The sequence below is a fragment of the Mobula hypostoma genome, chromosome X1 (genome assembly GCF_963921235.1).
Source record: "Mobula hypostoma chromosome X1, sMobHyp1.1, whole genome shotgun sequence".
NCBI classification, from domain to species: Eukaryota; Metazoa; Chordata; class Chondrichthyes; order Myliobatiformes; family Myliobatidae; genus Mobula; species Mobula hypostoma.
In genome coordinates this window covers 64,457,378-64,472,009 of record NC_086128.1, presented here as the reverse complement: position 1 = coordinate 64,472,009, position 14,632 = coordinate 64,457,378, and the positions used below count along the sequence as shown (strand labels likewise).

Genomic DNA, 14,632 nt, shown 5'->3' with positions numbered 1-14,632 from the left:
GGCACAGATAGAGTGGATGTGGAGAGGATGTTTCCTATAGTGGGGGGAGTCTAGGACCAGAGGACACAGGTAGAGTGGATGTGGAGAGGGTGTTTCCTGTAGTGGGGGAGTCTAGGACCAGAGGACACAGATAGAGTGGATGTGGAGAGGATGTTTCCTATAGTGGGGGAGTCTAGGACCAGAGGACACAGATAGAGTGGATGTGGAGAGGATGTTTCCTATAGTGGGGGAGTCTAGAACCAGAGGACACAGATAGAGTGGATGTGGAGAGGATGTTTCCTATAGTGAGGGAGTCTAGGACCAGAGGACACGGATAGAGTGGATGTGGAGAGGATGTTTCCTATAGTGGGGGAGCCTAGGACCAGAGGACACAGATAGAGTGGATGTGGAGAGGATGTTTCCTATAGTGGGGGAGTCTAGGACCAGAGGACACAGATACAGTGGATGGGGAGAGGATGTTTCCTATAGTGGGGAAGTCTAGGACCAGAGGGCACAGATACAGTGGATGGGGAGAGGATGTTTCCTATAGTGGGGGAGTCTAGGACCAGAGGACACAGCCTCAGAAGGAAGTCCCTTTGGAACAGAGATGAGGAGGAATTTGTTTTGGCAGAAGGTGGTGAATCTGTGGAATTCGTTGCCACAGACAGCTGTGGAGGACAAGTCATTTGGTGTACTTAAAGCAGAGGTTGATAAGTTCTTGGTTAGTCAGGGTGTTAAAGGTTACGGCGAGAAGGCAGGAGAACAGGGTTGATAGAGGATAGATGGATTGGCGGAGCAGAATTAGGCCATCCAGCCCATCGAGTCTGCTCCGCTGATTTACTATCCCTCTCAACCCCATTCTCCTGCCTCCTCCCCGTAATCTTTGACATCCCTACTAACCAAGAACCTGTCAACCTCCGCTTTAAATGTGTTTACCCCAATGACGGCCTCCACAGCCGCCTGTCTCTGTCAGCGTTGGTCACCCAGGGCTCCTTGGGGTTGGGAGTTTAACTGGTTGCTGCAGATGAGCCCCCCAGAGTGAGGACAGTCGGGGGCAAAGAGACGGCACGTAGAGGCGGTGTGGGCTTGAAGGGGCACATGATAGGCACAGGAGATCCTGCAGATGCTGGAAATCCAGAGCAACACACACACACACACACACACACACACACACACACACACACACACACACACACACACACACACACACACCCCCCCCAAATGCTGGAGGAGCTCAGCAGGTCGGGCAGTGTCTATGGAGAGGAATAATCAGTCAACATTTCACAGGCTATCTTTCACAGATGGTAAGAGCTTACTATCTTACTATCCCCTTCTTTCAGTTAGTCCTGACGAAGGATCTCGGCCCAAACGTTGACTGTACCTCTTCCTATAGATGATGCCTGGCCTGCTGGGTTCACCAGCAATTTTTGTGTGTGCAGGCTTTTTCCCGCTGAGGTTGGGTGAGGCTATGACTAGAGGTCATGGGTTAAGGGTGAAAGGTGAAGGCTGAGGGATGTTCTACGAGTCTGTGGTGGCCAGTGCGATCATGCTTGCTGTTGTGTGCTGGGGCAGCAGGCTGAGGGTAGCCTTTGCCATCAAACTTTGCAACTCCTCCCTTGGAGGGTCAGCCAATAGGCTGGTCCTGGACTTATTTCCTGGCATAATTTACATACTATTATTTAATTATTTATGGTTTTATATTGCTATATCTATACTGTATTCTTGGTGCAACTGTAATGAAACCCGATTTCCCTTGGGATCAATAAAGTATGGCTATGGCTGTTTAAGGGGGCCATGAGGGGAAACTTCTGCACTTGGAGGGTGTTGAGAGTGTGGGTCGAGCAAGTTTCAACATTTAAGAGAAGTTTGGATCGGTACATGGATGGGAGGGATATGGAAGGCTGTGATCGATGGGAGTAGGTAGATTAAATGGTTTGGCATGGTCTAGATGGGCTGAATGGACTGTTTCCCTCCTGTGTTTTTCTGTGACTATGTAATAATGATTGAACTGTCAGGGATGATAAACTGATTGTCAATAGTGGCTCTACTCAAGCCGATTTAGGTGCTGCAGTCTGGAGCGCTTGAGGTGGCAGAGTTGGGAACAAAGAACAACGCCCTGATGCAGGGTTTCCACTCGAGTTGTCGGCAAATCCTTCCCCACCCTCGGGCGCTGCTCTCTTCTTGCTGCTGCCAGCAGGAGGAAGCTACAGCAGCCTCTGCTCTCTATAAAGTTGCGCAAGGCATAGGGAGCAGAATTAGGCCATTTGGCCCATCGAGTCTGATCCACCATTCAATCATGGCTGACCCTTTTCTCCCCTCCTCAGCCCCACACCCCGGCCTTCTCCATGTAACCTTTGATGCCATGTCCAGTCAAGAACCTATCAATCTCAACCTTAAATACACCCATCGACCCGGCACGTGGCAACAAATTCCACAGATTCACCATCTTTTGGCTGAAGAAATTTCTCTACATCTCTGTTTTAAATGGATGCCCCTCTAGCCTGAGGCTGTGCCCTCTTGCCCTAGACTCCCCCATCATGGGAAACATCCTTTCCACACCTACTTTCAATATTTGAAAGGTTTCAATGAGGTTCCCCCTCATCCTTCTGAATCCCAGTGAGTACAGACCCAGAGCCATCCAACGTCCCTCCTCTCGTAACCCCGGAATCATCCCTGTGAACCTCCTCTGAACACTGTCCAGTGCCTGAACATCTTGTCTTAGATGAGGAGCCCAAAACTGTTCACAATACTCGAGGTGAAACATCACCAGTGCCATATAAAGCCTCAGCATCACATCCCTGCTCCTGTATTGTGACCTTTTGAAATGAATGCTAACATTGCATTCGCCTTCCTCACCACCAACTCAGCCTGCAAGGTAACCTTTAGGGTGTTCTGCACAAGAACTCCAAAGTCCCTTTGCATCTCAGATCTTTGCATTTTCTCCCTGTTTAGAAATTAGTCTGCACGTTTATTTCTATTACCAAATTGCATGACCATGCACCTTCCAACATTGTATTACATTTGCCACTTTCTTGCCCATTCTCCTAATCTGTCTAAGTCCTTCTGCAGCCTTCCTGTTTCCTCAACACTAACTGCCTGCAAACCTGGCAACAAAGCCATCTATTACTTTGGTTCTGTCTTCACTAAGGAGGACATAAATAATCTTCCAGAAATAGTAGGGGACAGAGGGTCCAGTGAGATGGAGGAACTGAGCGAAATACATGTTAGTAGGGAAGTGGTGTTAGATAAATTGAAGGGATTGAAGGCAGATAAATCCCCAGGGCCAGATGGTCTGCATCCTAGAGTGCTTAAGGAAGTAGCCCAAGAAATAGTGGATGCATTCGTGATAATTTTTCAAAACTCGTTAGATTCTGGACTAGTTCCTGAGGATTGGAGGGTGGCTAATGTAACTCCACTTGTTAAAAAAGGAGGAGAGAGAAACCGGGAAATTATAGACCAGTTAGCCTAACGTCGGTGGTGGGGAAACTGCTGGAGTCAGTTATCAAGGATGTGATAACAGCACATTTGGAAAGCGGTGAAATGATCAGACAAAGTCAGCATGGATTTGTGAAAGGAAAATCATGTCTGACGAATCTCATAGAATTTTTTGAGGATGTAACTAGTAGAGTGGATAGGGGAGAACCAGTGGATGTGGTATATTTGGATTTTCAAAAGGCTTTTGACAAGGTCCCACACAGGAGATTAGTGTGCAAACTTAAAGCACACGGTATTGGGGGTAAGGTATTGGTGTGGGTGGAGAATTGGTTAGCAGACAGGAAGCAAAGAGTGGGAATAAATGGGACCTTTTCAGAATGGCAGGCGGTGACTAGTGGGGTACCGCAAGGCTCAGTGCTGGGACCCCAGTTGTTTACAATATATATTAATGACTTAGACGAGGGAATTAAATGCAGCATCTCCAAGTTTGTGGATGACACAAAGCTGGGTGGCAGTGTTAGCTGTGAGGAGGATGCTAAGAGGATGCAGGGTGACTTGGATAGGTTGGGTGAGTGGGCAAATTCATGGCAGATGCAATTTAATGTGGATAAATGTGAGCTTATCCACTTTGGTGGCAAAAATAGGAAAACAGATTATTATCTGAATGGTAGCCGATTAAGAAAAGGGGAGGTGCAACGAGACCTGGGTGTCATTATACACCAGTCATTGAAAGTGGGCATGCAGGTACAGCAGGCGGTGAAAAAGGCGAATGGTATGCTGGCATTTATAGCGAGAGGATTCGAGTACAGGAGCAGGGAGGTACTACTGCGGTTGTACAAGGCCTTGGTGAGACCACACCTGGAGTATTGTGTGCAGTTTTGGTCCCCTAATCTGAGGAAAGACATCTTTGCCATAGAGGGAGTACAAAGAAGGTTCACCAGATTGATTCCTGGGATGGCAGGTCTTTCATATGAAGAATGACTGGATGAACTGGGCTTGTACTCGTTGGAATTTAGAAGATTGAGGGGGGATCTGATTGAAACGTATAAGATCCTAAAGGGATTGGACAGGCTAGATGCAGGAAGATTGTTCCTGATGTTGGGGAAGTCCAGAACGAGGGGCCACAGTTTGAGGATAGAGGGGAAGCCTTTTAGGACCGAGATTAGGAAAAACTTCTTCACACAGAGAGTGGTGAATCTGTGGAATTCTCTGCCACAGGAAACAGTTGAGGCCAGTTTATTGGCTATATTTAAGAGGGAGTTAGATATGGCCCTTGTAGCTACGGGGGTCAGGGGGTATGGAGAGAAGGCAGGTAGAGGGTTCTGAGTTGGATGATCAGCCATGATCATAATAAATGGCGGTGCAGGCTCGAAGGGCCGAATGGCCTACTCCTGCACCTATTTTCTATGTTTCTATTCCATCACCTTGTCATTTATATACAGCATACAAAGAAGCGGTCCCAACACCGACCCCTGCGGAACACCACTAGTAACTGACAGCCAACCAAAAATGGACCCTTTCATTTCCACTTCCTGACTCCTACCGATCAGCCAATGCTCTGACCATGCCAGTAACTTCCTTGCAATCCCATGGGTTTCTAGCTTAGTAAGCAGCCTCATGTGTGGCACTTTGTCAAAGACCCACACCACCAGGTTCAGGAACAGTTATTACCCCTCAACCATCAGGAAGGAGGTACAGGAGCCTCAGGTCCCACACCACCAGGTTCAGGAGCAGTTATTACCCCTCAACCATCAGGAAGGAGATACAGGAGCCTCAGGACCCACACCACCAGGTTCAGGAACAGTTATTACCCCTCAAACATCAGGAAGGAGGTACAGGAGCCTCAGGACCCACACCACCAGGTTCAGGAACACTTATTACCCCCTCAACCACCAGGAAGGTGGTACAGGTGCTTCAAGACCCACACCACCAGGGTTCAGGAATGGTTATTACCCTCAACCATCAGGCTCTTGAACTAAAGGGGATAACTTCATTCAAGAGAAAAACTGCAGTGCTGGAAATCCAAGCAACACACACAAAATGCTGGAGGAACTCAGCAGGCCAGGCAACATCAGTGGAGAAGAGTACAGTCGACATTTTGGGCCAAAACCCTTCAGCAGGAGAAGCTGCTGAGTTCCTCCAACGTTTTGTGTGTGTAACCTCACTCAACTTCACTTGCCCCATCACTGAAATGTTCCCATAGCCAGTTGAGTTACTTTCAAGGATTCTTCATCTCATGTTCTCAATATTTATTGCTTATTTAGTAATTGTTATTTATTTTCGTATTTGCACAGTTTGTTGTCTTCTGCACGCTGGTTGAACGCCCGAATTGATGCGGTCTTTCATTGATTCTGTTACGGTTGTTATTGTATTGTGGATTTATTGAGTATGCCCACAAGAAAATGAATCTCAGGGTTGTATGTGGTGACGCGTATGTACTTTGATTTTAAAAAAATTACTCTGAACTTTGACCCACTGAGTCCCGCCAGCTGATTGTTCCTTGACCATTGATATCGTCGAGTTGTTTGAAATTAAAAAAAGAGCAAGAGAGAGTTTTTGGTCAGATCACAAGTACTTTTACCCACTGAGAAGCCGTGTCTAATCCAGGAGTAGCGCGGTAGTTCGGCGGGTCGTGTTAACGGTGCCGGAGGTCGGGGTTCAATTCCCGCCGTGGGCTGTAAGGAGTTTGTATGTTCTCCCCGCGACCGCATGCGTTTCCAGCTAAGTTGTTGGCAGGCTACGTTGGCGCCGAAAAAGTGTCGACGCTCGCAGCCCAGAACAACCTCAGGCTGTGTTGGCCATTGATTAGACGATGCTTTTCGCCGCATGTATCTGTGACAAATAAAGCTGATCTTTAACATAGGGTGTACCGGAAATGAAATCAGTGAAGGAAAACTGTTGATGGGATCGATCACCGAGCAACGCGCACGAAACGCTGGGGGAACTCAGCACGCCAGGCAGCGTCTGTGGGGGAAAGTGGGAACAGACGACGCTTCGGGCCGAGACCCTGCGGCGGGACTTCGGTTCCGGGCCCGAAACGTCGACTGTTTACTCTTCTCCGCAGGCGCTGCCTGGCCCGCTGAGTTCCTCCGGCGTTGCTCTGGATTTCCAGCGTCTGCAGATTCCCTCGTGTCTGCGATGCGATCACAAGTGCTTTTTTCCTGCTTTTAAAAACAGTGCAGACCCGCTCAGCAACCCCGCGATTTAAACCCTCGCCGAATCGCGGGACAGTTGACAGTGACCGATTAGCCGCCCAGCCGGTACGTCTTCGGACCGTGGGAGGAAACCCACGCGGTTCACGGAGGACAGTGTGGAGGCTCCTTGCGGATGACCCCGCAGTCTGGCGACCCGAGCTGTAAAGGGCGCCACGCTGCCGTCCCGCTCTGCGGGTACGCTGCCCAGAATTACTTCCATTTCGGACGCTGGTACGCGCTCATGTCACCGGGCAGCCGGGCGCGGTCCCGGGGGGGCGGCACGGTTGGTCGGGGACACGGGCTACAACGCCTGGCGCTGTCTGTACAGGGTTTGTACGTTCCCCGGTTCCCCTTCCACCTTCCAGAGGCGCACGGGTTAGGGTTCGTACCTTGCGGGAGGGCTACGGTGGCGCTCGTCAATACAGGCAGCGCGCCGCGCTTTGCGCATCGATGTAGTCTCTTAATCCTTAACAGCGTCGACTCATTTTGAAATAAACAGGGGCGAGGGAGAGTTTTTGGTCGGATCGCAAGTATTTTATCTAGAATTTCTGAGCATTTTGCGAAGCAGAGTCCTAGGGTCTGGCGAGAGACTGGCTTGTAGCCAGCGGCTGCGAGCGCGACCCTGTGCGAGCAGCAGCCCACCCGGCCCAGTTTTGAAGTCACTTCTCCTGGAGTTTCAGCTGCTGCAAGGCGGCCTTGAAGTCGAACTCCCTGATGGGAGGCCCGTGCACGGCGATCCTGAGCAGGTTGTCCAGCGCCTCGGCGGACAGCGAGCCCCCCAGCCGGTCCCTCAGCGCCCGCTGCCTGCCGAAGAGCAGCCCCAGCTGGTCGGAGGGGGTGGGCAGGCTGAGGAAGCGCTCCGCCAGCGAGCCCACCAGTGGGAACGTGAGCCTCTGCCCGAGGGCCAGGCGGCACACGTCGCCGACGCTGCCCAGGGCCCGCACGCCCGGCCGGGACTCCACGAAGTCCAGGAAGCTGACCAGCTCCTGCCGGCAGCTCATCGGGAAGTGCTCCCCTTCCCCCCGGCCCTGGCCGCCCAGGCCCGACAGGTAGCCGGTCAGGGTGTGGACGTGCCGGGTCTTGGAGTCCGGCGGGTGGGCCGGGTCGAAGACCGCCGTCATGGCCGTCACCACGTCGGCGTCTCCGGCCTCCGAGAACCTGGCCCTCAGGTCCCGCGTGAGGCTCTCCAGGAAGGCGGCGCAGGCGGCCTCCGCCTCGGCCCGCTGCCGGGAGCCGTCCCTGATCACCTGCCCCCGGAAGGTGAAGGAGCCGTCGGGCGGGCAGGCGCCGGCCGGCAGGGCGGCCAGGAAGTGTTTCAGCGCCTCCCCGGCGCCCGGTTTACTGACGGTGGTCACCGTCGACTTCAGCAGGGGGTGGACGATGGAGAAGTCGGGGTCCGGCCTCTGGTAGCTCTTCCCCAGGATGGAGAGCTGGTGGAGGACGTCTGCCAGGAAGTGGCTGCAGTGCAGGAACTTGTAGGTGCAGAGGGTCTTGGCCAGCCCGGCACCCGCGGCCGAGCCCCCCTCGCGGAGCAGAGGGACGAGCCTGCCGAAGTTGCGGAGGACGGCTTCCAGTGGAGCCCTGGCGGCCAGCCAGTCAGGCAGGGTGGAGTCCCTGCTCTGCTCGTCCCGCAGGCCCAGGGCCTCCTCCACGGCCTCCAGACCGCCCCCGCCGCGGGGCAGCTCGGCGAGGTGCGCGTAGAGGGAGTTGAGGACCCGCCGGTACTTCACCAGGTAGGGGACGGTGTCGGCCGCCGTCGCGCCGCTCAGGGTCAGCCTGTGGGCCAGGCAGCGGATGCACAGCAGGCCGGGCGCCCGGGCCCTCAGCTCGGCCTCCACGCCGTCCCGGCACTCGGCTGAGAGGGCCGTGCCGTCCAGCGCCAGGCCGCACATCAGCCTCGGGTCCAGGCCCTTCCGGGTCAGTGCCCGGCTCACCGCCGCCGCGATCGCCTCCGCCGTGGCCTCCCCCGGCACCTCCTCGACCGACAGCAGGTAGGTCCGGGGCTCGTACGCGGCCCGGGCGCCCTCCACGACCCGCAGGTAGAGGAAGAGGCGGGGCCGGGCGCGGCGGTCCTGGGGCACGTCGATCAGGACGCTGTAGCAGTTCAGCGAGCGCACCCGCTCCAGGACTGACCCCTCCAGCACGGCGGCGATGGCCCGCTGGAACCCCTCGACCGGCCTGCGGCGCTGGCAGGCGCTGAGCTGGCCGGCCAGGTCTCCCGGGCCCTGGAGCAGGCACAGCTCGTTCAGGGCCCCGACCGAGGAGCTGGGGAGCATCTCCTTGGCCGCAAAGTACGCGTTGCGCAGGAGGGCGGTGGCCGCCTGCTCGGTCTTGTCGGTGCACCCCGCCGGGACTTTGGGGCCCAGAGGCGGCTCCTTCCAGTAGCTTCTCTCGCCTAAAGGGTCAAAACAGAAAGGGAAACCCGTTCAGTTTCAGGGCCGGAGAGATTCTGCCCCATGTCAGTGCTCAGCCTTTCCCAGTTAACATCTGAGGCGACTCGGTCCCGGTTAACATAAGGATTAATCTATGAGGTGCACTTGATGGCTCTGGGCCTGTCCTCACTGGAAGAATGATGGGAGTGGGGGTTTGGGATCTCATTGAAACCTATTGGATTTTGAAAGTCTCCAGCAGAGTGGACGTGGAGAGGATGTTTCCTATACTGGGGAGAGTCTAGGACCAGAGGGTGCAGATAGAGTGGATGTGGAGAGGATGTTTCCTATAGTGGGGGAGTCTAGGACCAGAGGGCACAGATAGAGTGGATGTGGAGAGGATGTTTCCTATAGTCGGGGAGTCTAGGACCAGACGGCATAGATAGAGTGGATGTGGAGAGGATGTTTCCTATTGTGGGGGAGTCTAGGACTAGAGGGCACAGATAGAGTGGATGTGGAGAGGAGTTTCCTATATTGGGGGGAGTCTAGGACCAGAGGACACGGATAGAGTGGATGTGGAGAGGATGTTTCCTACAGTGGGGGAGTCTAGGACCAGAGGGCACAGATAGAGTGGATGTGGAGAGGATGTTTCCTATAGTGGGGGAGTCTAGGACCAGAGGACACAGATAGAGAGAATGTGGAGAAAATGTTTCCTATAGTGGGGGAGTCTAGGACCAGAGGACACAGATAGAGAGGATGTGGAGAGGATGTTTCCTACAGTGCAGGATTTAAAGCAGAGGTTAATAGATTCTTGATTAGCCCTAGTGTCAAAGGTTATAGAGAGTATGGGCTTGAGAGGGGTAATAAATCAGCCAATGTGGAATGGTGGAGCAGGCTCGATGGGCTGAATGGCCTTATGGTCTCTGCAGACCTTTACCCTAGGGTGAACCTGGGTCGCCAGGCGCAGACTTTCGTGACTCCAATTGTACTTTATAAAGGCAACACCACAAAAAGGCAGTGTCCACTATGAAGGACCCCTCACGCCATCGCCTAGGACATGACCTTTTCTTGTTAGGGAGGAGGTACATGAGCCTGAAGACACACACTCAACGATTCAGGAACAGCTTCTTCCCCTCTGCCATCAGGGAGGAGGTACAGGAGCCTGAAGACACACACTCAACGATTCAGGAACAGCTTCTTCCCCTCTGCCATCAGGGAGGAGGTACAGGAGCCTGAAGACACACACTCAACGATTCAGGAACAGCTTCTTCCCCTCTGCCATCAGGGAGGAGGTACAGGAGCCTGAAGACACACACTCAGTGATTCAGGAACAGCTTCTTCCCCTCTGCCATCAGGGAGGAGGTACAGGAGCCTGAAGACACACACTCAACGATTCAGGAACAGCTTCTTCCCCTCTGCCATCAGGGAGGAGGTATAGGAGCCTGAAGACACACACTCAGCGATTCAGGAACAGCTTCTTCCCCTCTGCCATCAGGGAGGAGGTACAGGAGCCTGAAGACACACACTCAACGATTCAGGAACAGCTCCTTCCCCTCTGCCATCAGGGAGGAGGTACAGGAGCCTGAAGACACACACTCAGCGATTCAGGAACAGCTCCTTCCCCTCTGCCATCAGGGAGGAGGTACAGGAGCCTGAAGACACACACACAACGATTCAGGAACAGCTCCTTCCCCTCTGCCATCAGGGAGGAGGTACAGGAGCCTGAAGACACACACTCAGCGATTCAGGAACAGCTTCTTCCCCTCTGCTGTCAGATTTCAACGGGACGCAATATCGTGCAGGGAGTCTGCCTGGGAGTCGGCTGCTGTCAAGACAGTACTATCGATATTAACGAGGAGCGACCGTCTCGCCTTCAGCTGATGTCAGTAGGACGTTTAGCAAACCTCTGCAGACGTACCACGGACAGCATTCCGGGTTTCCGAGGCGCAGAGGGAATTGGGAGTCGTCGTGCAAGGGCTCCCGGAAGGACCTGCAGGTGGAGGCCGACCAAATGCCATGCCGGCACTCGTTCCGAGAGGACTGGAATACGAGGGCGAGGGTGTGACGATGAGGCTTTGCGAGGCACTGGTCGGACCGCGCCTGGAGTGTTGCCAGCCGCGTTGGGCCCCTTTGTTCAAGTAAGTCCAGTGAAGATCCAGGAGAAGGAGCAGCAAATAAGACCATAAGCTGTAGGAGCAGGAGTGGGCCGTTCGGCCCGTCGAGTCTGCTCCACCATTCAATCATGGGCTGATCCAATTCCTCCAGTCATTCCCTCTCCCCTGCCTTCTCCCCACGCCCTTTGATGCCCCGGCTAATTTGATGGCTCAGGGACTGTTCTCGCCGGAGTTTACGAGGAATGGAGGGGGGCGGGTGGGGGTGGTCTCATTGAAATCTGGCGAATATTGAAATATTAATTGAAGACGATCTTGTGGCTGGTTGCATCATCATCTGCTGTGGAGGGGCTGCGGCACAGGACCGGAGGAAGATGCGGGGAGTTGTAAACTCGGCCAGCTCCGTCACAAAGGACTGGCCTCCCCCTCCCCCCCCCCCCAGCATTGAGGACGTCTTCAAAAGACCTCAAAAAAGATCAGTAAGGACCCCCACCACCCAGGGCATGCCCTCCTCTCATTACTGTCATCAGGGCGGACATACAGGAGCCTGAAGGCACGCACTCTTGAGTGGTTTAGGAGCAGCTTCTTCCCCTCTACCATCAGAATCCCAATGCCCCCCCCATGAACATCATCTTAATTCTTTCCTGTCTTTTCCTGTGCTCCCCCTCCTCCCAGACGAGGTGGTAAAGAGAGCTTTTGGTACCTTGGCCTTTATAAATCCAAAGTATTGAGTATAACAGTTGGAACGTTATGGAGAGGTTGTATAAGGCATTGGTGAGGCCGAATTTGGAGTATTGTGCGCAGTTTCGGTCGCCAAATTACAGGAAGGATATAAATAAGGTTGAAAGAGTGCAGAGAAGGTTTACGAGGATGTTGCCAGGACTTGAGAAACTCAGTTACAGAGAAAGGTTGAATAGGTGAGGATTTTATTCCCTGGAGCGTAGAAGAATTAGGGGAGATTTGATAGAGGTGTATAAAATAATGATGGGTATAGATAGAGTGAATGCAAGCAGGCTTTTTCCACTGAGGCTGTGGGTGGAAAAAACCAGAGGGCATGGGTTAAGGGTGAAGGGGGGAGAAGTTTAAAGGGAACTTCTTCACACAGGGAGTGGTGGGAGTGTGGAATGAGCTGCCAGACGAGGTGGTAAGTGCGGGTTCTTTTTTAACATTTAAGAATAAATTGCACAGATACATGGATGGGAGGTGTATGGAGGGATATGGTCCGGGTGCAGGTCAGTGGGACTAGGCAGAGAAATGGTCTGGCACAGCCAAGAAGGGCCAAAGGGCCTGTTTCTGTGCTGTAATGTTCTATGGTTATGTGAGGTCTTTGGAGATTCTGTCGCCATTTCTATAGCTCTGTGTTTTTACCGGACGGGGTAGCTGGCCCCCATGCACATCTCTCCCACTTTTGCAGCCAGGCTTGGGACCGTGCATGGCGGAGTTACTTCTAATTAAAGTCTATAATAATATTTCTTAATGAATTGCACTGTACTACTGTTGCAAACCAACAAATTTCCTGAAATACAGTTTATGGGTCTCTGTTGTGGATTGAGAGTGGGAAGGGGGCAGGGAGAAGGGGAATTATGGTTGGGAAAAGGGGAGGGAGAGACATTCCGTAATGATCGATAAACCGATTGTTTGGAATCCAATGACCTTGCCTGGTGTCTCAGGGCTGGGTGTGCCTGCCCCCCCGACACTCCTTCTCTGCCACCTGTCCCACGCCCCTCCCGCGGGCGCTCCACCTTCGCCATTCCCAGTATCTTTGCTCCCGCCAGATTTACAAACTTGCTCTCCGCTGCACGTTGACAAATACAGTACTGTGCTTAAAGCCTTGGGCACCCTCGCTCTATATATATATAATGTGTATGTGCCTCAGACTTCTGCGCAGTGTGCACGTCAGTGATTAGAAACCTGATTCTGGTCTATCTGGTTTTCATTGTTTTCATTCCCACATCGCATCAGACTGTGGGATCGGTTGGGGACTGAAAAGGAATTTTTAGGGACATCAGAGGCAAACAGGGTGGATGGTTGGTTGGCCAAAGAGCTTCAGTTCGTTTACGTAAGAGCATCGAAATTCCGTCTACACACACGTCGGTAAAATATGCTGGTCACTTGCAAATCTACTTAATGCAAATATGAAACCAGCCAATCGTGTGTGGCAGCAACTCTATGTGTAAAAGCACGCAGACATGGACAACGGGTTCAGCTGTTGATCTTTGACCGTGGAATGGTTGTTGGTGCCAGATGGGGTGGTTTGAGTATCTCAGAAAATGTTGATCTAGGATTTTCACACTCAGCAGTCTCTAGAGTTTAGAGCGGTGCAAAAAGCAACAAAAAAAAAACTTTTAATCCGGTGAGCGGCAGTTCTGTAGGTGGATGAGAGAGGTCAAGGGAGAATGGCCAGACTGGTTCAAGCTGACAGGAAGGCGACAGTAACTCAAATAACCACACGTTACAACAGTGGTGTGCATCTCTGAACGCACAGCATGTCGAACCTTGAAGTGGACGGGCTACAGCAGCAGGAGATCACGGACGTACACTCGGGCCACTTTATTAGATGCAGGAGGTACCTGGTGCAACAGACGACACTCATCGTAACTGGGCTACATAAGAATACCTTTGCAGGACTGGTTTCTCTCCTCGAAGGTGGAATCATCCCTTATCTGCCCCCTGTATTGGTCATGGGGTAGCTCTTCCGGCAGTTCGTACCAGCCTGGTAAAGGGCGTTGAGACCCTAGCGGCTGAAGAGCTTGCGTGTGTATCTGCTCCCCTGGAAGAGAGAGTGGCACGAGACATGGATGCTGTTAACGCAGGAGATCCTGTAACACGCACGCTAAATGGTAGAGGGACTCGGCAGGTCCCGACAGCATCAATGGAGAGGAATAAACAGTCGACGTTTCGGACAAGGGCCTTAATTACGACTCTGCTCAAAACCTCAATTGATTATTCCTCTCCGTAGATGCTGCCTGACCTGCTTGACTTCATTCGTTTGTTCCTGATGCGCCGTGTCATTATGACGTGGGTGGTCACGGTGACCATGATTGTTCTTGGCAAATTTTCCTACAGAAGTGCTTTGCCATCGTCTTCTTCTGGGCAGTGACTTTACAAGACGGGTGACCCCCCCCAGACATTATCAATACTCTTCAGAGATTGTCTGCCTGGCGTCAGTGGTCACATCACCAGGACTTGTGATCTGCACCGGCTGCTCGTACGACCGTCCACCGCCTGCTCCCACGGTTTCACCTGACCCTGATCGGGGGGCTAAGCAGGTGCTACACCTTGTCCAAGGGTGACCTGCAGGCTAGCGGAGGGAAGGAGCCCCTCACACCTCCTTTGGTAGAGACGCCTAATGCTGAGTTCATCTACCATGTTTTGTGTGTGTGTGTGTTGCTGTAGATTACCAGCATCTGCAGAATCTCTTTAAAGTTAAGTCCCCTAGAGACTTAATGGATGTTTCCAGTATTTTGGAATTTTATTTCAGATTTCCAGAACTAACGTTTTTTTCCCCATTCGCGGGCATTCCGTTTGCTGTTGTGGATCGATA

General features: G+C 52.8%; 2 protein-coding genes across 3 annotated transcripts in view; one reads left to right on the top strand and one right to left on the bottom strand.

Annotated features, from left to right (window-relative positions):
* Nucleotides 1-14,632, top strand: part of LOC134340366 (sorting nexin-11-like) — a 173,072-nt gene that overhangs the window by 79,867 nt on the left and 78,573 nt on the right. The window lies entirely within an intron of this gene.
* LOC134340364 (uncharacterized protein C17orf113-like) lies at nt 4,294-12,655 on the bottom strand. Its single transcript, XM_063037527.1, has one exon. It carries the CDS (start codon nt 8,882-8,884, stop codon nt 7,268-7,270), a length of 1,617 nt encoding a protein of 538 aa, XP_062893597.1. The 5' UTR covers nt 8,885-12,655; the 3' UTR covers nt 4,294-7,267.

What these genes read in the sequence shown, in the direction of transcription:
- LOC134340364 (XM_063037527.1), bottom strand. Translation starts at nt 8,884, where the DNA reads ATGCTCCCCAGCTCCTCGGTCGGGGCCCTGAACGAGCTGTGCCTGCTC.